The sequence below is a fragment of the Tamandua tetradactyla genome, chromosome 1, assembly GCF_023851605.1.
Source record: "Tamandua tetradactyla isolate mTamTet1 chromosome 1, mTamTet1.pri, whole genome shotgun sequence".
Classification (NCBI taxonomy): Eukaryota; Metazoa; Chordata; class Mammalia; order Pilosa; family Myrmecophagidae; genus Tamandua; species Tamandua tetradactyla.
Genome location: NC_135327.1, coordinates 41,741,670 through 41,768,348, shown reverse-complemented (window position 1 = coordinate 41,768,348; position 26,679 = coordinate 41,741,670). Strand labels below are relative to the sequence as shown.

The 26,679-nt window shown below is 41.7% G+C and overlaps 1 protein-coding gene and 1 pseudogene across 5 annotated transcripts in view; both read left to right on the top strand.

The window, feature by feature from the left end:
• The window catches only part of DTD1 (D-aminoacyl-tRNA deacylase 1), a 252,963-nt gene extending 230,515 nt beyond the window's left edge, over nt 1-22,448 (top strand). The window contains exons 5-6 of one of the 5 annotated variants that reach the window (XM_077114849.1): nt 12,410-12,583; nt 21,770-22,448. In XM_077114849.1, the coding sequence (XP_076970964.1) occupies nt 12,410-12,562 (153 nt within the window). In that variant the 3' untranslated portion in view covers nt 12,563-12,583; nt 21,770-22,448. Of the gene's footprint in view, nt 1-12,409; nt 12,584-21,769 lie in introns of those variants that run through there. The other 4 variants (XR_013157180.1, XR_013157179.1, XM_077114868.1 and 1 more) reach the window with 4 other exon arrangements.
• Nucleotides 1,147-2,245, top strand: LOC143684161 (large ribosomal subunit protein eL31 pseudogene; annotated as a pseudogene).
• Nucleotides 22,449-26,679: the final 4,231 nt, after the last annotated feature.

The window sequence follows — 26,679 nt, the reverse complement described above, 5'->3', positions numbered from 1 at the left end:
ACAATGAGGACTTAGCATTCAGAACATATATAAAAATCGGCAAAAGATTTGAATAGACATTTCTCCAAGAAAAACATATAGGTGGCCAAAAAAAAACGTGAAAAGATGCTCAACATCATTCATTAGACACCAGGGAAATGCAAATCAAAAGCACAGTGAGCTAGCATTTCACACCCACTAGAATGGTGGAGAGGATATGGAGAAATGGCAACACTCATTCATTGCTGGTATGAATGTAAAATGGTACATTCGTTGTGGAAGACAGTTTGGCGGTTCCTCCGCAAGCAAAGTATAGAATTGCCATGTAATCTGGCAATCTTGCTGTTAGTTGTATACCCAGAAGAACTGAAAAGGGACTTGAACAAAAATTTGCATATTTATAGTGGCATAATTCCCAATAACCAAAAGAAGGAAGCAACCCAAGTGTCAATCAACCAATGAATGGATAAACAAAATGTGGTATTTACACACATGGAAATTATACAGTCATCAAAAAGAATGAAATTCTGATACATGTGACAACATGGATGAACCTTGAACACATCATTTTGAATGAAATAAGCCAGCCACAGAAAGTCAAATGTTGTGTTCTCATTAATAGGAAATAATTAAAATAAGCATAGTCACAAAGTCAGAGTCTGGACAAAAGGTTACCAGGGGATGGGGTCGGGTTAGGGAATAGGACGTTTAAACTTAAAATGTGCAGAGTTTCTATTTGATTTGCTAGAAAAGTTTTGCTAATGGATGATGATGATGGTAGCACAATATTATGAATGTAATTAACAATACTGAGTTATATATTTGAAAGGGGTTAAAAGAAACTTTTGGTTGTATATATATTACTAGAATAGAAAAATTAAAAAAAGAAATCCACAGAACTGTAGAACAGTTAACCCTAAGTAAAGCCATGGACTATAGCTAATAGTACAATTATAAAAATATACTTTCATCATTTGTAACAAATGTACCGCACCAATGCAAGGTGTTAATAATAGGTTGGTGTTCTAGTTTGCTAGCTGCCGGAATGCAACACACCAGAGACGGATTGGCTTTTTAATAAAAGGGGATTTATTTCATTAGTTCTTCAGAGAAAAGACAGCTAACTTTCAACTGAGGTTCTTTCTTATGCAAGAAGGTACAGGATGATCTCTGCTGGCCTTCTCTCCAGGCCTCTGGGTTCCAACAACTTTCCCCGGGGTGATTCCTTTCTGCATCTCCAAAGGCCTGGGCTGAGCTATGAGTGCTGAGATGAGGTATGCTGAGCTGCTTAGGCTGTGCTATGTTGCGCTTTCTCATTTAAGCACCAGCCAATTAAATCAAACATCATTCATTGCAGTGGGCACGCCTCCTAGCCGACTGCAGATGTAATGAGCAGCAGATGAGGTTCATGTGCCATTGGCTCATGTCCACAGCAACAGAACTAGGTACCATCACCTGGCCAAGTTGACAACTGAATCTAACTAACACAGGTGGTATTTAGGAACCTTGAATTTTATGCATGATTTTTATGTACACCCACAACTTCGCTAATAAAAACAAAATCACACACACTATAATAGACACTGCAGTGTGTATGGTAACATTGTCTTTGAATGATTTATCATCATGTTTTCCATTTCACAAGTAGATTTAAAGAAAATGCTTCCAGAATTATCACCTGATATGTAATTGAATCAAGCTGCAGTTTGGTAAAACAGATTGTCCAAATAGAAATTTCAGTTGCTTTTTATTTTTTATTTTCTCAGTCATCTTGAGATGATCTGTTAGTAGGTTTCTACACGTCATTTAAGAGGGCACAGTAGGTATGCGCGACTGGCACTTTCCTTCTCCCACAATCCTTCGCGCTTTTCCTTTCCACCTGGTCTAGGCAGGATGGGTCCCGCAAAGAAGGGTGGCAAGAAGAGTCATTTGCCATCAATGAGGTGGTGACCAGGGAGTATACCATCAACATTCACAAATGCATCCATGGAGAGGGTTTCAAGAAACGTACCCTGCGGTCACTTAAAGTGATCCAGAAATTTGCCATGAAGGACCTGAGAACTCCTGATATATGCATTGACACGAGGCTCAGTAAAGCTGTGTGGGCCAAGGGGATAAGGAATGTTCCATACTGTATCTGTATACATTTGTCCAGAAAATGTAATGAGGATGAAGATTCCCCGAACAAGCTCTGTACATTGGTTACCTATATTACCTGCCACCACTTTAAAAAACCTACAGACTAGTCAATGTAGATGAGAACTAACAGCTCATTACCAAATAAGATTATAATTGCCCCCCCTCCCAAAAAGACCGCAGTAGCCTGAAATTTCTGTCTTCTCATATTTTTGTCATTTGCTGATTAGAGTTTGCCTTCTCTTCTTTTCCCTTCCCACCCTGTGATCCTTTTTCATTCTGACACATAGGTAGCAGAAAAATAGAAAGGAAAAAGCAAAAGATCATGGACCTGTGTATCTTGGAGGGTTTCCGGTAACTCAGATTTTTATTCTGAAGACAAAAATAAGTCTGTATGTTGATGACATGTGGTCATGGGGATGAGTCGATAGGAACTGTCCTCCTCCTGGATTTTGAGGGCAGATTTCTATACTTAATACTCCATTTCTGTTAAGTGTTTCAGCCCATCACAGAGGGACAGTGGGTCTTTGGGTTTACTGTTTCACCTCCTTTTGGTCTTCATTGCACCTCCACCATAGTGGTGGACAGTTGCCTTCTATAGGTTTATGTAGTTTAAGAGAAACCAAGGCACAGAAAAGTTCAATTCAGCCCAAACATAATAGCCCAAATCATTGTTGATTTAATATTTCTGTATTTCATAGCATTGCTTTCCTTATGTATTACTTTGAAATTATTAATTATTTAACAAAAGAAATATGTGTCAGCTCATTTTCTTTGGACATTTAATTGACTTGTCAGGACATTTGTTATTGGTGGCAGGACTCGACTGACATTTAGGAAGGGCAGTGAGCAGTGTGGAGTGAAATCTCTTTTAAATAAGTTAATGGGCTAATTGGTTTTGAGCATCTTGTCCCTTTGCCTTTACCCATGTTCTTCCAAAGGAACCTGGCTGGGCCTTTCCCTCCTTTGCAGCATCTCGTGATTGCCCAGTTGTTCCTTCTGACAGCCGCAGGGCCACAAGTGTGGGCCAGAATGCTCAGAGTAATAAACACCTGCTGGTATTTTAAAAATTATTGCAGAAGAGACAGTTTGATCTTTATGACTTGCACCATAAGACCTTCTTGGAATCTTTGCAAAGGGTTGCTTGGAACCAAATTTTTCCATCCACACTACAGTCTATAAAAATCATAGTAACTGACTTCATGGGGTTGAGATTTTCTTTTATTTTCTTCACTTTCTCACTAGATTTTGCTCATATGCAAGACAGAACTGTCTGGTGGGAAATAACAGCATTAAAATAACTCCAAGACAGGGCAATACTTGTCATTGCCTGAGCAAGATATAAATAGGGTTTGCTTCCCCTAGACCTGTGGGTGCCCCCAGAAGCACCTGTCCAGGTGAGCATTTGTTCCCAAAGGAGCAAAAATGGCCTGGAAATTTGGCTGAGTTGATACCTGGGGCTTTATGTGATGAGACCTTTGTGTGTTCTGTGTAACTGACCTCACTTTTGTTGTACTCACAAATAACTTGGGAATGATAGCATCTGCCCTTGACTTCTCATAATGCTAAAGGTGAAGAGGAATTGGTTGTCAGAATCTAAGGGGTCATTTATTACCCAAGTGGGAAGACAGCCTTTAAAGAGCTTAAATAAAAAATTCATGAGTCCTTTAGAAAGAGGTGCTCTTTTTATTTTTTTAAAGCAAATTTTAGGCTCAGAAAGAGAAGTAAGACTTGAATTGATTTTCATGATTAGACCTGAATTGGTTTTCATGGGACCAGTCACTAAAATGAACTATAAGAACATTTATGAGGAGCTGTGATTTTTTACCATCATCCCCCACAGTCATGTCAGAAGCAAGTGTAAGGCACCATTTCATCCTCTAAGAGCAGCCCCCACCCCCCCGATCATGGATTCCTGGGTACCTGTTTTGTTCTGAAATGATTTGCAGAGAAATCAGTTTTCTAGAATCCCTTGCAAACGGAACCTGGTGTTTGGCAGGCTGGTAGATTCAGATGCTGTACGGAGAGGCACCTAGAGGGGATGGAAGAGCAGGCAACGGTGGGTTCTGCCAGCTCCCTTTAATCCTACTAGCTAGAGGGGCCTGGTTAGCTGCTGGGCAGTGAGCCTGGTTTGTTATTCTCCTGGCTCGAGGGGAGTCTCAGGGAGACCCCCTGAAACTGAAGTGCTGAGCTTGCAGATTTATTTTTGACATATTCCTTGAAGCTTATTAATCTCTGTGGAACCCTGACATTACACATTCATTGCAGATTTTATGTCATCCATCACACTGGATCATTCCACAGAAAGATCAGTCTTTAAAAGTGCTTCAGGGATGGGTCACGGTGGCTCAGCTGGCAGAGTTCTGGCCTGCCATGCCAGAGACCCGGGTTCGATTCCCAGTGCCTGGCCATGCAAAAAAAAAAAGGGGGTGAAAGTGCTTCAGAAATGATAGTGTGTGTGTGCAAGAACAAGAGCAGATAGTAATGAGTGCCTGTTATTTGGGGCTTTATACACCTCGGAGCAGGGCAACCACTTTTGATTCTCCCAGTGCCTGGGAGTCAGGTTGGATAGGTTTTGGCACATCTTTTACAGCAAAGAAAATGAGGCATGAGGCGCCAGAGTGGCCTGCCCAGGAGTCACTGTTTTCCTCTTCCCAGCATGTGTTGCCTGCTGCAGACACTGGTTTTTAACCCTGAGGGCAGATGCACCCACCTGCCAGCATCAGCACCAGTGCTGCCAGGCTCCACACTGGTGCTAGTGGGGAGCTACTTGGTTACTCAGCTGATATCAAGGAAAGCTTGAGCTTTCCTTTCTTCTGAGACCATCGTGTTCTCTGTTCTCCTCCTCATTGATTTCTCCATTCATTTGTCCAGTGCTCTGCACCAGCACCACCCCTGCAACTGCTGTCCCTAGAGGGAAGCGCAGGCAAGCTCATGCCCCTCTCCTCCCTTCCTCCCCCACGACTAATGTCCTGCCTATTGTGCTGCTTTGCCTTGTCAGGTTCTCCCTTCTACTTCTGTGCTGGTGGCATCGATCAGCAGCATGCTGGTTCATCCCCATCTGCCCCCTCCTGTGATGGGGGCTTCAGAGGCTGCAACAACCACAGTCCCCCCTCACTCTTCCCCTCCTTTTCGTTTATCTCTTGTTCTTGCTTTCTGTGGTAATTAAATTCAGTTGTCAACTTGGCCAGGTGACGTTACCTTGTTCTGTTGCTATGGACATGAGCCAATGGCATGTGAACCTCATCTGTTGCTCATTACATCTGCAGTTGATGAGGAGGCCTGCCTGCTGCAATGAATGATGTTTGATTTCATTGGCTGGTGCTTAAATGAGAGAGCGCAACATAGCACAGCCCAAGCAGCTCAGCATGTCTCCTCTTAGCACTCAACAGTTCAGCCCAGGCCTTTGGAGATGCAGAAAGGAATCACCCCGGGGAAAGTTGTTGGAACCCAGAGGCTTGGAGAGAAGGCCAGCAAAGATCACCTGTGCCTTCCCACATAAGAAAGAACCTCAGTTGAAAGTTAGCTGCCTTTTCTCTGAAGAACTAACAAAATAAATCCCCTTTTATTAAAAGCCAATCCGTTTCTGGTGTGTTGCATTCTGGCAGCTAGCAAACTAGAACACCTTCTGCTTGGGTAGCCCTTTACTTGCTTGTGTCAGTTTTTCCACATATGTCTTGTATTCCCTGGGGCTGTCTTCACCGCCTTATTTTGGTTGCCAGTGGTGCCTGGCAGTAAGGAGTGAGCCCCCAGCAGATGTGTGCTGGTTCTTGGCCTGCTGTCTTGTCCTTCCACCAGGCCCTTGATTCCCCCCACCCCCAATCCTGGCCCCAACACGTGGAGGGACTTGTGGAGGGCCCAGGCTGCCTGTGGGTGATTGGCCTTTACCCTGTCCTTCTCGGCTTTTCCCAAATTTAGCAGGTGCCTGTCCCGTGAGGCTGTCCACACTTTAGCCACTCCACCAACCCCAGCACAGATGCTCTGATGTTTACTACTTTTAGGTCAACACTTGCTCAGTGGCTGCTCTTTCGTGGCACTGCCTTTCTTCTGCTGAGCTGCCGTTTCTTCTGAGGTTGACTTCTGGGACCACCCCCTGCCCTGCATCCTTATCCAGCCTGTTCCCGTGGAGTTAAAGTTGGGTCATTATTCTATTTGTTCCTTTGAACTTCTTTAGCCATCAGGGCAGAACTGTGCATGCAAACTGAGGTCCAGTGGCAGTTGAGGGTAAACCACCAAATTAGGGCCAGTGTGTTTTTTTCCCAGTTTGTTTTTAATTTGGCAAATTGAGAGGGCCCTGAGGCCCCTGCATGTTTTCTACTATTGAATACAAGTGCAAAGAGGGTTGGCCTGGGTAAGGAAATGATTTGGCCTGCTTTGTGCTACAGGCCGAATAGTGATGGTTTTGAGAACCCTGAGGTTCTCTGCTTTGAAATAGGGATTATAATACCCTCAGTGGATATAAACTGCCTTGAGCAGGGCCTGCAGGGCCTTAATGGGGAAAGCCAATTCTCCTTCTGGTGGACAGTCTGTCCTGGGAAGGCAGAGGCTGTGCTTGAAATATCTGTGAAATGATGCTGTTAGACTAACAGCAAAAGAGGCCCCTGGTTCCCTGGGAAAAAAATGGGCTTGGTGTTTAGAGGCCCCGGTGTGATCTCATCTCAGTCACATAATACTATAATGCCTCAAGCAAGTCATAGGACTCACCGAACATCCGTTTCTTTGAAATGGGCATATGAGGAGATGTTTTGCTTTCATGCCACAGGCATACCTAAGTATTTCTTAAACACCAAGGAATTTAAGATTGATCCATCACAGTCCTGCCAGGGCTCTCCAGAAGCTTCTCTGTGTACCTCTGGACTTGCGTTCCTCACAGGGGCTGTCACCATTTCAGAACTCTTTGTCCTCCCCAGAGTTTGGCTAGGGCTAGGCAGAAAGGCAGCATCTTCTTGCCCCTCTGTTAGAAGGAGGAAAACCTTTCTGAGAAGGTCCTCTGTGGAGCGCTGACAGGTCCTGTAGGCTGTGACTGGCATTGAGAACCTACATCTTGGTCATGGGGGAAGCTGGAAGGTCAGGGTCACTGTCACCCCTCTGAAGTAAGAGGCTGCTTATGCTGGCAGTAGGGACAGGCTGGGGCTGGGGTGCAGGCAGCAGGACCTGGGGTACAGCCAGCCAACTCCTGTTCCTCCAAGGGATGGTAATAAAGCCAAAATTATGAGATCATTCAGTGCTAATAGGATAACTTAGGTAGAAGTGCAAAGTGGGGGTCCCAACAGGTAGACCCCATCAATATTGTATGTTTTGATACACATTTAAAAGAACATGAGTGTAATAGGATAAGAAAGAGGTCCTTTAATCCTGTATAGATTATTGTAATGCCTGGAAACATCCTAGAGATATTAAGCAGATAATCAAAAAGTATTGGCAAAATACCCTGAGGGAGGGGAGAAAGAATATGAAACTATTAAACCTTACCATCACGGAATCCCCTGATACTGTGTCAAACTTTAGGGATACCCAAATCAATAGGCCATGCCCTCGATCATAAGGCTTACTCTTGTGAAGCTTATGTAGGTAGCAGAGAAGCTTAGACTACTAAAAGTTACTTCTGGAGGATCTCTGTTGTTGCTCAGATGTGGCCTTAGTCTCTCTAAGCCCAACTATTCAAGTGAAATCATTGCCCTCCCCCCTATGTGGGACATGACATCCAGGGGTGAAAGTCTCCCTGGCGATGTGGGAGAGGACTCTCAGGGATGAATCCAGACCTGGCACCATGGGATCAACAATTACATCCTAACCAAAAGGGGGAAAAGAAGTGTAATTAATAAAGAATCAGTGGCAGAGAGAGTTCAAATAGAGTCGAGAGGCTACTCTGGAGGTTGCTCTTACACAAGCTTCCACTGACATTGCTACCTATCATAACATGCCAAACCCCAACCAGGACCATTCCAGCCAATCCTAAAGAAAACCTAGGGCAATTTATAAGATTCCACAAGGGTTCCAGGCACTAGAGTAACTTGCCAGAAACCTACAACCTCCAGATGGTCCCAGGTCCTGATAAGTCCTGAAACCTAGCCCGGCCTCATCAGAGTATCAGATAGTTCCATCTCCCTACTCCATATTGTGACAGACCCTTCCAGTATAAAAAATTTAGACTTACCATAGTCCAAACAACCCGAGAGAGAGCTATGGAAAGATCAAAGGTGATGGTAGAATTATAGATAGAAGATAGGACTTAAGAAATGAATATGAATGCTGAATCATTAAATTGATATCTCTTTTAGTCTCTGGTATTTTAGAGCAGCTAGAAGTAAAATCCTAAAATTGTGGAATTGTAACCCATGTCAAAGTCTGAAATATGTTCTACAACTAACTGTGGTGCTGTGCTTTGAAATTTATAGCTTTTTTTGTATATATGTTATTTTTCACAAAGAAAAGAGGGAAAAAAAGTCAATTGTGATGATAAAAAAGTATTTAAATCCTATATCCTGGAGCAGCTAGAAGGAAAAATATGAGAGGATCATATGGTAGCCCATTAGAAACTCTAGGATCTGTCCTATAACCACTTCTTGAAGAGTGCTTTGAAAACTATTACTTTTTTATTTCTTTGCCATACAATAAAAAAAAAAGAGAACATGAGTGTAATCATTCCCCATAGGTGAAGCTTGGTCTCTCCAGTGTAGCCTCAGTCCCCACCCTGCCCTTTTGTCTCAGACTCCATTCCTTCTCCATTTTCACCTTCCTGGACACTCAAGGTGTTTAAGCCTACAGGCCCTGCAGCTGAGCTTCATTCTCCCACCATATGGTTGAAGCTTGGGCATCTTGGTTGGAAGGAAGATTCCTTATTTCTCAGTGGATTTAATTGGGTTACAGCTGAGTCAGAGAATTTGCATCTAACTGTCCATGTCTCTGGCACCACGGGAAGGATGCCTGGGCCCACGGTATCTGTAGGCAGCTGTGCGCCCAGAATGGCCTTTGGAAGTAGGGATTTCCATCTAAGGTAGTTCAACCAGCATGGTTTGGACATTCCTTTGCAATATGGAAACTCATCAGTTGATTAACAAATAAATAAAACATAAAAAGCCCTCCATTTCAGTGTTTGTGGATCGTGTGTTCACAGGGCCCATAGTGGATAATGATTTCCTTGGCATGCCTCTCATGGATGATGTGAAAGCTGTTGACGTTTTAGATGAGTGCCTATGTAATACCAGTTTTTTTCTTTTTGTTCTTTCTATCTTATGTTATCAGTCTGTCTTACATTGTCTTTTATTTGTTTCTTAAAAAAAAAAAAAAAAGATCCAGCTGCTTTCTTGCCTTGAGATGTAAATTCCACATTTTGTATGCACTGAGTTCCAAGTTTTCCGAGAAAAGGCTTAAATTTATTAGGTTAGTTCACAATGTTCTCACAGAGAACTTTACTTTGAGGCATGGTGCCATATGTGGTTGGATTGTTTTAAGATAAATAATATAAGAGAATCATCATTACATGGTTTATAGAAACATGGGTTATGCCTCTTGCTGAAATAATGATCATACGTGATGTAAAAGCTTGGTCCATGGTGGAGGGGGGGTAGGGGACAGGGGGATAAGTCTCGGTGGCGCCTGCAGTTCTACGCTCTACTAGAATGGCATCTCTGAGTCAGTGCATGCCAAAGGGATGCAGCAGGGACCTGGGAAGCCAGCAATAATGGGAATTAGTCTCCATTATCATCTCTGGATCTGGGTTCTGGACAGCCTTAAAGAGTAGAGTATAAACAACAAGGAGGATCACAAACAAGCCTTTTAATGATATTGAATCTTGGGCCGGGAGGGGAGGCCTGGTTTACATGGATGTAAATATTCCTGTTGTTTATATTACTTGTGACATTCAAACTTTTTATATTTACTTTTGAAGAAGAGAAACAAAATTGAGAGGGCATCTTACTATTTCTAATCATATTTTCTGATGTCTAACTTGGAGAATGTTTGAGTATATGTACACATCTACCCGTAACATGTGTAAGCACATGTATGGATAAGAACATCAACTGCTGGCAGCAAAAAGCAACTTATTACAGTTTAGTGCAGAGCACTGATTCCCAGAGTTTGGGATTTTATGAACTAGGAATTGAATAAATGAAGTTGGGAGTATCCAGGATGGAGTTACCAACTTACTCTTTTCTGAGATCATTTTCAAGAAAGTGAAAGTGAGATAGACTCCCACTTACTCTCCTTATCATTTCATAAAGAAAAGAGCATTTTAATGCTGAAAGGGAGAAAATAGGAAGGAAGGCTGTCATCTAAGATCAGGACATTCCTTCCTTATCTGTGCCAAGATAGTATAGAGAAAAATAATAGCCCATAGAAAAGTAACAGTGCAGAGTATAGCAAGGGGTTCTGGGTACCCATTACCCAGAATTTAAAATGCTAACTTTTTGCCATACATGTTAGAGATCGTTCCTCCTCAAGGTGCTGGAATGAACTCTTTTATACCAGGCCCTGGTGAGACAAAGAACTTGTGCTGGAAATCAGCTCTGTCACTAAACACAAAGTGTAGTAGCTGATCCTTTTTCCCAGGAAGACCTTGTTGTTGATAAAGGAAGCTGCACTGATTTACATCCTGGCCCAGGTGTATTCTCATCAGTGGGTCCATGTGGTAGTCACAAATAATTTGTGAACTGGCCCTGGCTGGTAACCCTGCTCTGGGTCTGGGTTAGTTTTTATAGAAGTAAAAGTTGGCAGTTGCTGTTGAAGCCTGTGAATGTTTATTTTACTGTGATCCCATTTTCCTCTGTTTATTCCCCAAATTGGCTAGTACCCTGAAGTTGGTATGCCTTCTCTCAGTCCATACTATGGGTGCATGAGCCCAGAAGAAATGGGTATGGTATAGTTTTATGTTGAAAAGTATATACATCAATGGAATCCTCCTATATATACCCTTCTGAAATCTAATTTTTTTCATGTCATGATTTTAAAGACTTACCCATTCTGATACATGTAGATCTTGGTAGTTTGCTGTAACTGCTTTACAGATTTGCTTTATGTGACTGTTTTGTATTATGTTTATCCATCCTTCTGTCGGTGGACCTTTGGGTTGATCTTGGTTTTTGCTGATACGGACAACACTGCAGCAGACATTCCTCTGAGCCTCCCTTTGCACATGTGTGGAGATTTATCCAGAGAGTTATCTGGGAGGAGAGTCACTGGGTCAGAGGTGAAATGTCTTTCGTAAAATCGACAAAATCTAATAAACATGTTGACCAATTTAGTTATTTACTAGAGCTTTGTAGATGAATAAGGAGTGGAAAAGACAATATTTTAAGTCTCTCATTAGTAAAACAAATCAATTTGGTTTTCTGGACCAAATTGAGAGAATTGATCATCTGTCGAAGGGGATTTTAGCTCTAGGTCTATGATAGAAGAGGGATGATTTGGAGGGTTGGTTAAAGTGGCTTCTTTATGTCATTTGATGAGCATAGGGGCCAGGTGGGAGAAAAGCCCTTCATTAAGTATACCCATCCCCCTTTCATGAGAACCCTAAAATGTTCACAGACCTGGTCTCAGAGGCAGATGAAGTTGGATGTTACTGATGCTTGGGCTTTATCACAGATGGTGTTTCTTGGGCCAAGAAAATCCCAGGGTCGAAAATCTAGCTGTTTGTTTCTGACAAGTTTCTCAGCAGGCCTTCATGCAGTTAGCTGTTTTAGTTGATCTAAGTATTTTCAACCATCTGTTTTGATTTCTTTGAACAAATCAGGGAGATATCCAGGGACAAAGCAGACCCACGTTTCATTGGAGCTGGAAGCCAGAGGCATGTCCCCTGTTGGCCAGGTAGACAATCTATGAGGGTGCCTATAGCCACCTCAAGTGTGCAGTTCCCGTGCAGCTACCGTGCAACCTGCCAGGAATGCTTGGGGCTTTTGCTTGGCAGGCATCACCTCAAAGTTGATGACTAAGTATACTTAATGCAGTTCACCTCTCAGCCTTCTACATTATTATCAATAAAGGCTCTCCTCAGCCTCTTAAGAAGCCTGTTGATTGACCATTTCCTAAATCCTGCGTGGCACATTGAATTATGGGTAGGTAAAAGTCTGCACGAAACCACACTTAGGGTGAATCTGTTTTCATGATTCGGGTGCCTGCCTGATTAACATTTTGGGTATAATTTGGCATATCTAATCGCTGTAGTATGCCAGGTTACCTAATCATAGCTTTTTCAGCAGCCATCCCCTCCTGTGAAATAATTGGTGTTTGGATGCACAGGCACTAGCCCATGTACACATTTGTAAAAATAACTCTTTTTCTCTTTTATAACCAGCTGTCAAAGCTTGAAAAACAGCAGCAGAGGAAAGAGAAGACCAGAGCCAAGGGGCCTTCAGAATCAAGCAAAGAACGAAACGCTCCGCGCAAAGAGGAGCGTAGTGCCAGCAGCGGGGCTGAGGGGGATGTGTCTTCTGAGCGGGAGCCTTAGGCCTGGAGGCTGTGGCCACAGGTGGGAATCCCCTCTCAGGATGAGTCATCCTCTCATATTTTGGGGAAACTAATATAGGATACAAGGTCTTCTGAGGCAGAATTCATTTTGTGGGCATTCTCTCACAGTTGTTTAAACCTCCTGCCTTCCCTTTCCAAATGGAGGGAACAGTTAGCAAATCAGAGTGTTTTACTCACTGGTACACAGGAGGGTCTGGTGCCCATGAGCTGGGGTCTTCACCCAGGGTTCCGTGTGTGCTGACCCCTGAAGTTGTTAGCATCCGACTGGCATTGGAACTATGTAGTCCAGACCCAGGGCTTCCCACAAGCCTTGTTGTTCTCCCTCCTCTCTGTTCTTGCATTCAACATTTGCATAACATGAAACTTGTGTTTCTACTCTGCAAAACCTGGTGATGATTTGCTCCTGTCAGTGGTCAATTTCGTCATCACAAATATTAATCAGATTTCTGTCTAGAAATCCCAAATTCAAAGAAGCAAATTGTGCCATGGTTAGCTAGCAGAATGCCGAGTTGGGGGGGGTTCTCCCCCCCAACCACCACCACGGGCAGGCACTGGGAATCGAACCCGAGTCTCCCTCATGGCAGGCGAGAACTCTTCCTGCTGAGCCACTACGGCCAGCTCACTGAATGGCTCTTTGAGTTAGGTTTTCAATTATACTAATTAAGAGGGTTGAGTAATGACTCAGAAAGACATTGAGTCCTTATTTCCATCCTATTAATTTCTCTGTGACAATAAGTTATATAATTGTAATTTTTGCTCTACTAAACAAGAGCAAAACTGATCTCCTACTGAAGTGATCTCCTTCCATACCCATTGTGAAAGCACAGGGTAGGCAAAGTTGCAATGCCTCAATCTGGACGTGGAAGGGGCCAATTGATTCACTCTCCCTCCTCCCGCCCCATGTTTCTGTGGTGCTGCTTCTTGAACGTCCCCTTTCCACTGAGAGAGTATTAGGGAGATTAAAATGTACCTTGGAACTTTAGTATTTATTTATTTTTTTTGTATGCTGTGTGGCAGGGATCACATTTCATTCTTTTTTCCATGTAAGTATCCCCTTATTGTAGCACCATTTGTTGAATTTTTGTTTGATTGGTTTTTCGTTTGTTTGTGAAGTGCATGGGCCAGGAATCCAACCCAGGCCTCCCGCGTGGCAGGTGAGAATTCTACCACTGAACTACTGCTTTAGTATTTTTAAAACAGCTTTCAAAATTCTAGCTAATTCCTTGGATTGTATTATTAACCTGCTAGTATATTTTATAAACTTAATGTCTTGATTTTCGTTTGTTATACCTGATCAATACTTTGAAAGTATTTATTTCATTGAAAGGTGTTGAGCTGTTCTATAACTTTTCAAATTAATGCAAAACACAACAGCTGTTGTGCTTGAAGAGTTCCTTTTGCTTTAGAATTTGGCCTCAGAATAATTCCAGTAGAGAGCTAACCGTAAACATTGGTATACTGCTATAATTGATATAACATTGGTATACTGTGGCAGCCTTGCAGTTTCTTTGGGAAAGAGAAATACTGAAAGAAAAATACCTGAGGGCCACGTGTTCAGAGGAAAGGGGTAGTAACTGTGTCAGAACATCCAACAGGGCATGTTCACAGAAAGAAGGGCAGGGAGTAGAAGTGAGCACTTCTTTGTAACATGTCCCAAGTTTAAGAGGTGAAATTAAGAGGTGCAGATATTGACTTTTTGCTCATCTAAAATCAATGACTTTTTTTTTTTAACTTGTCAGTGTGTTTATTTTTCTCTTAGAAGGGTACAGATTGTATAGCATTGAACTTGGGATAAATCTTACTCTTGTCCTTTCAGCCACCCAAGAAGAGGTAGTCAAGAGGGACACAGCAGCAGTGGAAGCAAACACAAGGAGTACAGTGCTTTGAAAATATACAGATGTGTTTTTCCTTTCCCTCCCCTGTAAATCAGTTTCACTGCAGCCATGTTATCATCATGGCCCCAAGGAAATGGTGGGAAAGGATGAATGTCTCTCCCAGGATGAAGAGGGAATGATGTAGGAGGGAAGGTGAGGTGAAGCCCCTCAGGTTAGGGGACTAAGAAACTCACCACTCCAGACCAGAATCCTTCGATGGAAAATCCAGAAGCAGTGGGACCTAGGCTGTAGACCCTAGTAGGAGTTCTAGAATGAGAATGCTGCATGGGGTGGCTTCAGCTCTCCATGCAACTGCTACAGCTTGGGCAGGTGGAACAGTGACACATCTGCCACAGTGCTTCCCAGCATCTATCACCTGCCTTATGGCATGGCAGGACTCCAGAGTGTATCACCTGCACTGGGGGTAGGGGGTGCAGAGGAGATCTGCACTGGGGTCCTTGATGGATGCCAGGTGAGCCTGCTGCAGAAGCTTTGAGAGACAGGGACAGCCTGTCAGGAGGCCAGGTGGGTTGTGGCCTCAGCTCTTCAGAGCCCAAAGGATCCTGCTGGGTCTGGCCATGACTTCCATAGTCTCAGCCTCCTGGATGAGGCTGGCAGGAGTGGGCTGTGCTGGCGAAACGCCAGTCAGCAGGGAGGGCCTCTGGTGCTAACCTTGAGGGCAGCACTTTGGCTGCTAGATCTCAGCAGAATGGAGACTACAGAGGAAGTTTGGATCAACTTGTGAAAATGTAGATGCCACCTTTCCTTTCCACAGTTTTGTAGTGGCGTCTGGGTTTTGGCCGGGTACATAAGGAAAACTACTCATTTATTAACAGTGTAAGTTAGGCATCCGGTTGCAGTTATCCCTGTGAGAGATGGTAGCAGAGGCCCAGTAGTTGGTGCTGATGACCAGGCATGAATGAATAAAAGTAGAAGGTCCCCTTGAGCCTTCATGTGTCGGCCTCTGTGCCACCCACAGCCAGTGCCAGGGTGGGGCAGTGGGACATGCTCCCCATTCTGAGAATTTAGCTATGGTCCTGGATTGGAAGACCCAAAGTCTGCCAGATGGTACCAGTTGCCCATGGGTTTATGTTGCCCCAGTAGACCCACAAAATCACCACTGAATATTCAGATATCTGTAAGAGCTAAATTAAGTAGTGACAGAAAGAAGGTAACCTTGGAATTTGCTTTGTTCCACAGAAAAGCGGCAGCCCTTCCTCCCTCCTTTAACAAAGGAAGCTGCAATTTTTCATTTGCTTTTCTTTAAAAACAGAAAGAACCCTAGGGAGTCTCTCAGGCCCTAAGGGGAGCAGCTTTGAGTTTTTCTAAAATATAAAAGAGAAAGAAAAGGCAAAAGAAAATAGAATGAGTAATTGCATGATCTTGGGCTTATTTTTCTTTGAAAATGAGTCAAAAACTTTCATGGTTCAGAGGACATTCCCAGGGTGTCGACATTTGCTATCATATTGCAAGCTTGCCTCTTAATTTATCAAATGGACATGAAACTGCTAAAATTAACTTCTGTTTTTTGTCCTTTTTCTCATTCCTTTAGGCTCCCTCACCTTGCTGGGAGGATTCAAGGTTTTCTGTGAAGCTGAAACTCAATTATTTCCCCCTTTCTGGTCCAGAACTAAAGATATCAGGGCAACTTCTCGCTAAGAGAATGTGGTTTCTATGCTGGTTGCCTTATTTGAGTATTTATTTAGCTGTCGTGATTAAGTTGTGGGAGGATCATGCTCCCAACCAGCACCCCACATTTCTGTCCTCAAATGTCAACACATTTGAAACCAAACAAGGATAGTATTTTGGAAGCTGCAGTCTGTTTGCTTTTTCAACTTGACCTTTGTCTGAACAGTCAGATGTGTCCTGGCTGAGCACATTTCTTTTTAATGAGCTGGAGCAGTTGAAGTATATGTGTGTGTTCTGTGAAAAGGAATATTCAATCCCTATTTTTTCCCTGTGGGAGGGTCTCTTTCATTCTCAGGGCTTCTTTTGCTTCCCTGTGTTGACATTCACACAACTTCTCCAACTCCGTGCTAGTCCAGGTATTTCGTGGTACAGAACTAGCTGTTGCCACCCAGGTGGTATTTTGATTTTTTTTTTTAACTTAAATTTTTTTAGTGGCTGCCCTAGAATTCACAATAAACATTTTTACTTAATCTAAGTCAACTTTCAAGTAACACTATAATGCTCCCTATGTAGTGCAGGCTCTTACAACAGAGTGTTCCTGATTCCTCCCTCCCAACCCATGATATTGCCGTCACTCATTGCACTTTCTATAGCGCTGTAATTACCTATCACATTGTACTGTTTTTACTTTAAGCAATTATCTTTCGGATCATTTGAAAATAAGGTAAAAGATTTTCTTTTACTTTTGTTTCTTCTCTGATACCCTTCCTTTCATCATGTAGATCTGAGTTTCTGATCTGTATTGTTTTTCTTCTGCTCAAAGAACTTCTTTTAACATTTCTGAGTTAAAAGGTCAAGTCTGAGAAAGTCTTCCTGTACTTTCAAAGGATAATTTTGCTGGGTATAGAGTTCTAGTTCGGTGTTTTTTACTTTTATCACTTTAAATATTTACTCCATTCTCTACTTGCTTTCATAATTTCTAATGAGAAGTCCAGTGTAATTTTTATACTTATTCTTCTTCAGGTAAAGCGTTTTGTTTTGTTTTACCTTTCTATCTCCTTTCAAGATTTTCTCTTTGTCTCTGATTTTCCACAGTTTGCATATAATAGTCCTAGGTATGATTTGGGGAGTATTTTTCCTGTTTGATGTTATTTGAGCTTACTGGATATGTGGTTGGTTGTCTGCTGTTAAGTTTGCATTCCCTCCAGTTATTTCTTTTGCTCTGTTCTTTCTTCTCCTTTTGATATTCTAATTCTGTATATTGCACATTTTGCAACGTGTCCACCATTCTTAGATATTCGGGTCTCTTTTTTTTTTGCTTTCCCGTTTTCTCTTTGCATTTTAGTTCAGGAAGTTTGTATTGGCTTCAAGCTCACTGATTTTTTCCTTTGTTTGTTGAGCCTACTGCTGACCCCTTTGGAGGCATTCTTTATTTCTCTTATAGTATTTTTTTATTTCTTCCTTTTCCTTTTGATTTTTTCTTAGTTTTCATCTCTCTGCTTACAATAGCCATTCATTTTTACATGCCGTTAACTTTTTCTCTCCCTACATGGAAGAGGTTATTGTACCTGAAACTTAAGTGTGATTTTGGCCTTTTGTAATCTTTGAGATTTAGCTCCCTCCCGGAGATAGTGGAGGTATATTATGTTACTTTGCCAGCAATAGAATTGGATTTTTCCATGCCCAACCTTCCACCTCAGTTCCCTTATTTATTAGACAATAAATGGGTGGGAAGCTGGCCATGATTAGTGTTCCTGTGTATTGCTGAGGGGCAGAACTAAGCTTACACATTACTTAAGACACACTATTATAGCTGCTGCTAAGTTGCATGTGAATTTGTAAATTTAAATTAATAAAAATTAAGCAAACTTAAAAATTCAGTTCCTTAGTTGCAGTGGCCATATTTCAAGTGCTCAGTAGCCACAGATGGCCAGTGGGACATCGTCAGTGTAGAACAATTCTGTCATTGCAGAAGATTCTCTTAGACAGCTCTAACCTAGAGGGATCAGGGTTATAATTTTAAACCCATCATCTGAACCCTTTAAGCTAAGCAAGACTGGCAAGGTTAATTATATACAATTATATTTGAGAAATAGATGGGGGAAGAAGTTATGCTGAAAAGTAAAACCCAGTTCTCTTAATTTCTGATGTGAGAGTTTATTCTTTTCTACTTTCAGTTAACAGCAATTTTTTCCTTCTTGTTTTCTTGTATCACACCAAGCTTTCCTTTTTCACTTAGAGAATCTAATCATCCTTCCTATGCTCTCATTGGTCACATCAGGGCCATCAGTATTCAAGCAATGACAGAGTTTCTTTTGCTCTGGCAGTTAAGCAGAGGACTCTATAACAGTGCTAAAAGGTCAGGGCGAACCCTTCATCAGTAACATTGACTGCCAAGCAGCTCTCATATTTATGCATAGGATAGCCTTGCATTTCTAGGTAAATGAATTTGGAACAGCTTCCCAGCCGTGACCTAAAATAATTAAATAAATAAAAGCTTACTGCTTTAGACAGTTATTTGGGAAGCAGGTTCATAATATGTATATGTCCTAAGTCTAGTACCTTTCCTTGAGGTTGCCTCATCAGCATGGAGCCAGAAATAAGTCAGTTGGAAGTCAGCATCTATGAGAGACTCTGTTTTTTAAAAAGCCATTGAGGGATTCCTCACTTCTGGTTTTGCACTGGCTTCACTGAAGAAGTTCCCCACTGCTCCCAGCATTGGAAGGCAGTAAAAGACAGCCATCCCAGGAGGTGAAAGAAACTGGCAGTCCCTCTTATTTCTTTTATAAAGCTATGGAATTGTGGTGCTACGTTATAGGTACTTCTTACCCCACTTCCTGCCAGGTGTCCCCAGCCTACAGGTCACGTCTGCCCTCAAATAGCTCACCTTTTCACAGGGACATCAAAAGAAAGTGTTTCAAATAAATGTCATCTTCTCAGCAGCTCCTGGAGGAAGGCACATTACCCCTCGTCTGTGGTTTCTATCTTTCAACTTCAGTGGATCCGTCTTTTCTAGAAAATTGTGTGTTCGTCAGCTTTTACCTGACTTCTGCGCAGCTTTTCTGATCTGGCAAATGGACCTTGCAAATGGTTTGTTCCACCTTCCAGCTGTGTGGGCGCTTTGTGCTCACCCACCACTTCCAGTTGTCTGCCTCCAGCCTGGTCCCCAGGTTTTTCTATGATTGTGCTTAAGAAAATGCAGATAAGCATTTTTAAAAAGTGAGATGGAAACAGAGAACAGCATCTACTGACCAGTTTGTGCCTCAGGGTGGGACAGTGGCTTTCAGCAGTGCATTTTCAGTCAGTTTTAGCTGATCGCTCAGTGACGTTGCTGTCACGTTAGCCTGCCTGTCCCAAGGTAGTTGCTGTCATGTAGCCTGCCTGTCTTATCGCACTGTTAGGGCTGTCAGAAAATCCTGGGGGCACACTGAGCTCTAAACCCTTTATAAAGTCCCTGTGCCTGAGTGGTTTACATAAAAAGTTTGAGAATCCCTGGGCTTAGGATCCCTTCTAGTTCTGTGATTCTCTAGTATGGAATTAGATTTCTAAATTGTCGTTCTCTTATACAGTTTCTTTTGAAAGCCCTTTTTAGTACAAAATTAATACCCCTTCAATATAAAAAATTTCAAAGATACCAAAATGCTTGAAGAAAATAAAAATATCTGCCATCTCAGCAATCTAAGATAGCCATTGTTAACATGATACTCATAATACTTTTATAACATTTTTCTTTCTGCAGATAGCCCTATATCTCTAATTTTGCAAAGTTAGGGACATACTATATATATTGTGAAACTCCTTTTATCTTTAAATAGAATATCATGAACATTTTCTAGGTCATTTAGTCTTTTGTAGTAGACTTTATAATTTCCATCTGTTTAGAGCAAACATTTGAAGCATAAATTTATTATCCCAAAACATTAAAGCATGGAGAATACTTGATGAAATTAAATGGAAGAGAATAATGTATTCAAGCACAATCCCAAACTTCACTTTAAATTTTAAAATGAAGGTATCAAATCTGTGCCAAGAAGATGGAGTTCCTCAGAGATCAATGTGGGAGCCAATTTCAGGATTTCAGTTATCGGTATTACAAGTAGAGAAAGAAACATTATTAACAGGCCCAGATTTTAGTTTAGGTTAACACCTTGATTAAAATATAGGAGCAAATGGATTGTTTTTCTTGACTTAGCCAGGAACCACGCTGTACATTTCCCATTCCCTTAAGGCTCCTAATGGCCTTTTAAATATCTCTTAGAAAATAGTACAGAAGTGTAACATATGGGTCTTGGAGTTTAGGACACCTTGGAAGGGTTGACCACAGGCAGTTTCAATCTTGTGGATGGTTCCAAACAGAACTGAGAAGTGTGAACCAGTGTTGCTTCAAATAGCCTTTTCTATGTGGGCCGAGGCCCCTTGATACCAAGCAAAGGCCCAGGGATGGAAGGCTTAGTTCCATCTGCTCGTCACACTACCCCTTCCTTAGAATGTGATCTATGTTGAGCATATCAGGAAGCATGTTCACAGAAGTGGCATCATCCTGGGCATACCCACAGGTATCAGAATCTTTTTGCTTTTACTGAACTCCTACAGTTAGAATTCAAATCTGAGAGAGTAAAATCATCTCTTTTGAACTTGGAGATGTAAACTCTTGCATGACAAATGCCTGCATCACAGATCTTGGCAAGATCAGTTGGTCTTTTCTGTGACCTAAGAATTGCAAACAAAAATTGAGATACTTGGACATTTTATGCCAAAGAACAAACCATTCTTTGAGTAGTATTAAAAATATCCCAAGAATAAGCATTTATTTATTCCTTGTCCCTGTGCTTTTCTTAGGCTCCCTAATCCTCCATATCCCTTATTACCAAAAGGATTTGGAAATATGACTTTCATAGCTGTGTGTGTGTGTGTGTGTGTGTGTGTGTGTGTGTGTATACGTACTTTTCCTCTCCATTTCATCTTAATTGTTGAATTTGTGGGCATAAAGTTGTTTGTAGTAGACTCTTATTAACCTTCTAATGGCTGTAAAATCGGTAATGATATTGACTCTTTCATTCCTCATATTGGTATTTTGTGCTTCTCTCTTTTTCCCTTGGTCAGCATGGCTTAGAGGCTATTAATTTTTTTATCTTCTCATTTCCTCTTTTGTTCTTCTGTGTTCAATTCATTGGTTTCTGCTTTTTATTGTTCTCTTCCTTCTGCTTGCTTTGATTCAATTTGCTCTTATTATTTTAATTTCTTAATGGAGAAACTCAGATTATTTATTTGACGGCTTTCTTCTTTTTCTAATATAAGATTTAATGCTATGAATTTCCCTCTAAGCTCTGCATTTGCTGAAAATCACAATTTTTCATTCAATTCAATTATTTTCTGTTTTGCCTTGTTATTTCTTTTTGCATTGATCATTTAGAAGTGTGTTGTTTAATTTCCAAAGATTTGCTTTAACATCTTAAAAACATAACATCTGATATGTTGGAGAATCTTTGCTGAGGAGATATTTGGATTTACACAGTGGCAAGATGGCAGACTTTGCATAGTGAAATGCTACTGTCCTTGCACAAACTTGAAGGAATAGCTTCAGATACTTTGTTATGCTTGTGTTTTTTTAAAAAAATAGGATTTAAAGGCACAAATTTTGAGACCCTCCTGAATAATATCTTATTTTTGTTTGTTCTTTTTAGTGCATTATCATTGATCAGAACTGGGTCCTGGAAAACTTATGAAAGATGCTAAGTACCTTCACTGCTTTAAGCCTTGGAACTGAAACATGAAAAGGAAGACAGAAATGAGAACTTGGGAATCTGAGTTGGCCTATTAAAAAAAAAAAAAAAAAACCAAAGGAATGTTACCATTTTCTGTAGTTGTGCCCTGATGGGGGATGTGGGTCCTGCCATTTGGGGGAGTGTGCCCCATTTGGTACTTCACAGTTCCAAATGGGAAAAATGCACTTAGCAGCAGGGCACACACACATGCCTTTCCCCGAAGAAAGGCTTTGTTGATACTTAAAATGTCTTGGCGTGCTTTTGGAACAGGCTGGCCCAACGTCATCTGTCACCGAGTCCCCCTTTCACACTGTGATGTGTTTCTGTGTGTCCACAATGCAGGGTGAGTTTTCAGACACATTCATGCTCTCCATAGTCTTTGCAACACTGGTTCATAAGATGGGGCCAGTGTGAAGGTGTAACAAGAACAGTCATCAATGATAAAGTCTTATGTGAGACCTCTGTATCTTGTAAATTTTCCTTTTTCTAAAAGGAAATAACAAAACCCCAGATCTCAACAAACTGCTTTGTTAAACAAATCCTACTATATTTTCGCTTTTAACAATGTCTATAAAAAGTGCAAAGTGTTTGTCCCCTCCCTGCGTGTATTTATGCTCCTTTTAAAATTAACCCTCTGGCAAGAGGCCTTCTCTGAATGGCCTACACAAATGAGAGCCAACCTACAGAAATTTATAGTTGATGGTGTTTTACTTGGAAATGTGATAACAGGAAAGAGGAAAGAAGATGGGAGAGAAACCCAGTTTCAATCGAGAATGGCCATATGACCAAGACTAAGTCATCAAGTGTGGCTGCCAAATCTGGTGTATCCGTTTTTGGGAGGTGGGAGAAAGGTTTCAGCATGTTGGACTGCATAGATTCCTCTCTTCTAGGAGCTGTGTAGTGGTCCATATATCTAAGCTAGTATTCCCACAGTTATGAAAGAACCAAATTTTGCCAAAATAGTTTCTCAGTTAAATTTTAATTTAGTAATTTAGTCATTTTGACATTATAGAATGTCTTTATGTATTGCTTATATAAATAGTTACCCCTCTGAAATGTTTATTACCTAATTACAGAAGAGACCATCCTTATTTGGCATCTTTGTGATGCTGAAGTTCTGTCTATCAGTGACATGTGTAAGTCTCTCTGTTATAACCTAGTTGTCTACTTCGGGTGAATGCATGCTTAGAAAATGTGGAGGGGGAAAAGAACTCAACTCACATCTCCAGTGTACGTTCAGATACTTGGAATATGGAGTTGGAAAGGGTTTGCCAAATTGTTTTATTCTGAACCAATTTGGATAGTCCAGCATATTCCATGATTATTTAAATTTATGGATTCAAAATCATTATACCCTAGAGCACAAATCTCTGGTCAGCTCTCCCTACAATTTGGGCCATGAGTTCCCAGAGCTCTTCTCTTTGAGTTTTCTAAGAAGTGTTTTACAGAGTGAATTGAAATTCACCTTAAAGCTAGCTGAATCTATACTTTAACCCACTCTGCAGGGTTGTAGCTGCAGGGTTGTAGGCTTGCCGAATGGATTTTCATACATTTCCCTGTCATGACATTTTATCACCACTGATTAATGTCTTTCAGGCAGTTGTGGCCTGTCCTTGTGGTAATGGGTAACAGAGAAATGCATAGAGAGAAAAACTCATGTGCTTGACACATGGGCATTGGTAAAAAGATAACAGCCCTCCTCACTCAGGTCCAGTTCCTGGGTCCCCTTGACAGATTGGAGGGTGAGCAGATGATGCGATCAAGTTGCTGAGAGACGAAGAACCATAAATGGAAGAAGAGGCTAAGGACCTGTGGCTGTTTAGTCTGGTCAAAAAAAAAGCAACTCCAAGTTTCCTCTGAGTTTTTGAAAAGCATGGCTATATCACTGGGTCAAGAGACAAAAAAAATATGAGAATGGATATAATTGCATAAACCACTACTCAAAGGTCAGCACTACTCAAAAATGGATGATGAGATTGGGAGCAGAAGTTCTAAGCCTGCTAATGGGGGAAAGGGGTTTTTAATTTTAATTAATTTTAAAATCTTCCCCCCTCACAGTAGGCAGGGAATATGGTATCAGAAAATGTTACTACTTCTGTAGCATTATTGGGTTGAAGGAAGTGTTTCCATCATCCTTAAGGTCACTTTTAAGTCCTAGGGACAGAAGTATGCAGTGAGTACACCCAAGAATGGCTCAAGGGAGCAATGAGGCCAGCTCTCACCATAGGACAGGAATAAAGAAAAAAAAATTCAAGAGGAAACCCCATGACTTCCACAGCTGCATCGAAAAGGAAGTTGGTCCTTCCTCCCCTTTGTTCACTTTGCTTTTGAAGGTCACATCTAGCTATTACTGTGCAAGCAATGGCTAAAATTAGATTTCGGGTGCAGTTCTTGCAGAGTATAAAATTATCAGTCTTACCATCCCTCCTAACACCTCCAACCCCTGCTTCCTGCTTATTTATAAAGCTAACTGCTTATCGCCCATTAAAATATCTATTTGCATGAATATGGGAGAGGAGAACATGCCACTTATGGCTTTTCTGAGAAGCTTTAGCTAACCTCAGGCCTGGTACTTTAAACAGATCACTGTGCTGATAAGACTGGATGAGGGGTTCCTTTAATCTTGCTTTTTGTGGTTTACTTTATAGGACACCAGGCTCTTGTGGCTGCGCGAAATATAGACCAAATAAAGGCATCTTCTGGAGCTGGATGCAACATAGCATCACCTCATGGTGTGTGGTCCTGGGGAAGGCGATTTTCTCCACTAGCCTGCATCCTGACTCTCTGATGAGAGCCAACTGGCATACAGAGAATTTATTATTTCATTGATTTGATCGTAAGGAAGAAAATAGCTCTTAGTTCCATGAACGCCTTCTTTTTCCTTACTGGGTGTCATTTTAATAACTCCAAAGCCAGAGAGGTGACATTTTCTGTCAAACTGATTTGCCCTTTTTCCACCAAGCACTCCCAGAACAGCTTACAGACCATGGCTGGAAATGGACTCGACCTCATCTCATAGGTCATACAGTTACATTAGAAGCAGGGCCTCTTATTAACAGCTCTAGAAAAGAAGACGCACACTCCTATTAAGAGCCCACCTAGTACAGAAGCAACTGTCTGATGTGAGCACCAGTGCATTATATTTTTAGAGATTCTGGAAAACAAAACCTTAGATTTCTGCTATGAAACTATTGATCAGCATATTTTAGATTTGTTAAATCAGCTTTTGATAATGTCATATTTGTAGGGCTCCTTAAGATAATTTTTCTTGGTTTTGGATCTTGCCTGAGGGACTGGTGAGATAGGGGCATAGTCACTGAGCAAGAAATGCATCAGTTGATAGCTCCCCCACCCACCCAGCAGGACTTAGAGCCGGTCTTGGGTCCAAGAAGACTGAGTATCTAGAGGAAACTGCAATGAATAGGAAGAGGTGGATTGGCCAGAAGAGAGAGAAACAGCAGGTGCAGTTGTGTACAGATGTGGGAAAGGAGATTCCAAAATTGCCAGCAGGTCGGTAGGGCTGGATTTGAGGAGAAAGGGGGGTCAGGAGCATATGTGGGACATAGGAAGCAGTCAGACCTGAGAGCTCTGGAAAGTTATGCATTTAGGCTTTATCATGTCCCTCTTCCCTGTCTCCTCTACAGGTCTAACTTGTTTCCTCAGCAGTTTCTCATGTGCAAGGCTGAGAGTGACAGACATGGCTCTGCCAATGTGTAGTCGGTGCCAAAGCTCTGAATGGGGGGTTGTAACTCTTGACAGGCCAAGACTTGGGGTAGAATCCTGGTCATGCCATTTATTTGCTGTATTTACTTGGGAGTATTTACTTTTTATTTACCTTTCTGAACTGCTGTAAAATGGGTGCAGTACCAACTGTTTTGTGGGTGGTTGTAAGGGTTTTAAGGAACAGAGCCCATAGCACTGCCTAGGACCCTGGTTGCTGTTGGTGAGCTTATGCAGCTGCATGCAGTATCAGTAGCTTTCTCCCATCAGCTGCATCATATCCTTGGCTCACATGGAGCCTGCAGATAAGAAACCCCAGATTCAGCCTCATAAACCTCCCAAAGGGCAGGGAGGAGCCCAAAGGAAGAACTTAACCTATTCCCTTAGCCTGTGATTCTGGCCTGTTGGAATATTTTAGATGTCATGTTGGCCATTCTCCCCAGCTCTGTGTCATTTCAGACATGCTTTCTGCCTTTTCATCAAAATCTTGGCTAAGCATGGCCCTAGGGTAGAGATGTCACTCCATTAGAAACCTCTTTCAATGTTCATTTGTCCCACTTTCCTCCTTCCCACATTGCCCATTCTTGCTGAAATCAAGCTGTACTCTTCACAGGTTTTTTTTTTGGTGATTAATCCTATGATCCTGTCAGGAAAAAAAAAAACATTAGAGTGGCACAGTGCGTTATTTGTGACCTCATACTGGTTTCCAGTGTTCACTGTGTTCCCTTCTGCAGTCTCACAAGGCATCTGGTTGATCATCTATTCTAGAATCTCTTCAGGGATCCGCTTTTGAAATTGGGATTTTCGACAATTTCTGTCCCCTCTCTCCTTTACGGAAGATTTTTCGAAAACTTCGTGAAGGGGAACGAGCAGGGGAAACTCTGCTCTATAATCGTGTATTTTTATTTGAGAACTTTGGAAACTTCAGTTCATTCAGAGAATCTAAAAAGTCTGTCTCCTCACCTTTGTTGAACATCAGGTCCCATTTTGCGATGTTTATTTTGCTCTTTTAAAGTTTGAAACATTTGCCTCATAGAGGTAGATAAAACTAAATTTGAGCACTAAGCAAGGACCAAAAACTATTCCAAGCTCTTCACATGTATCAACTC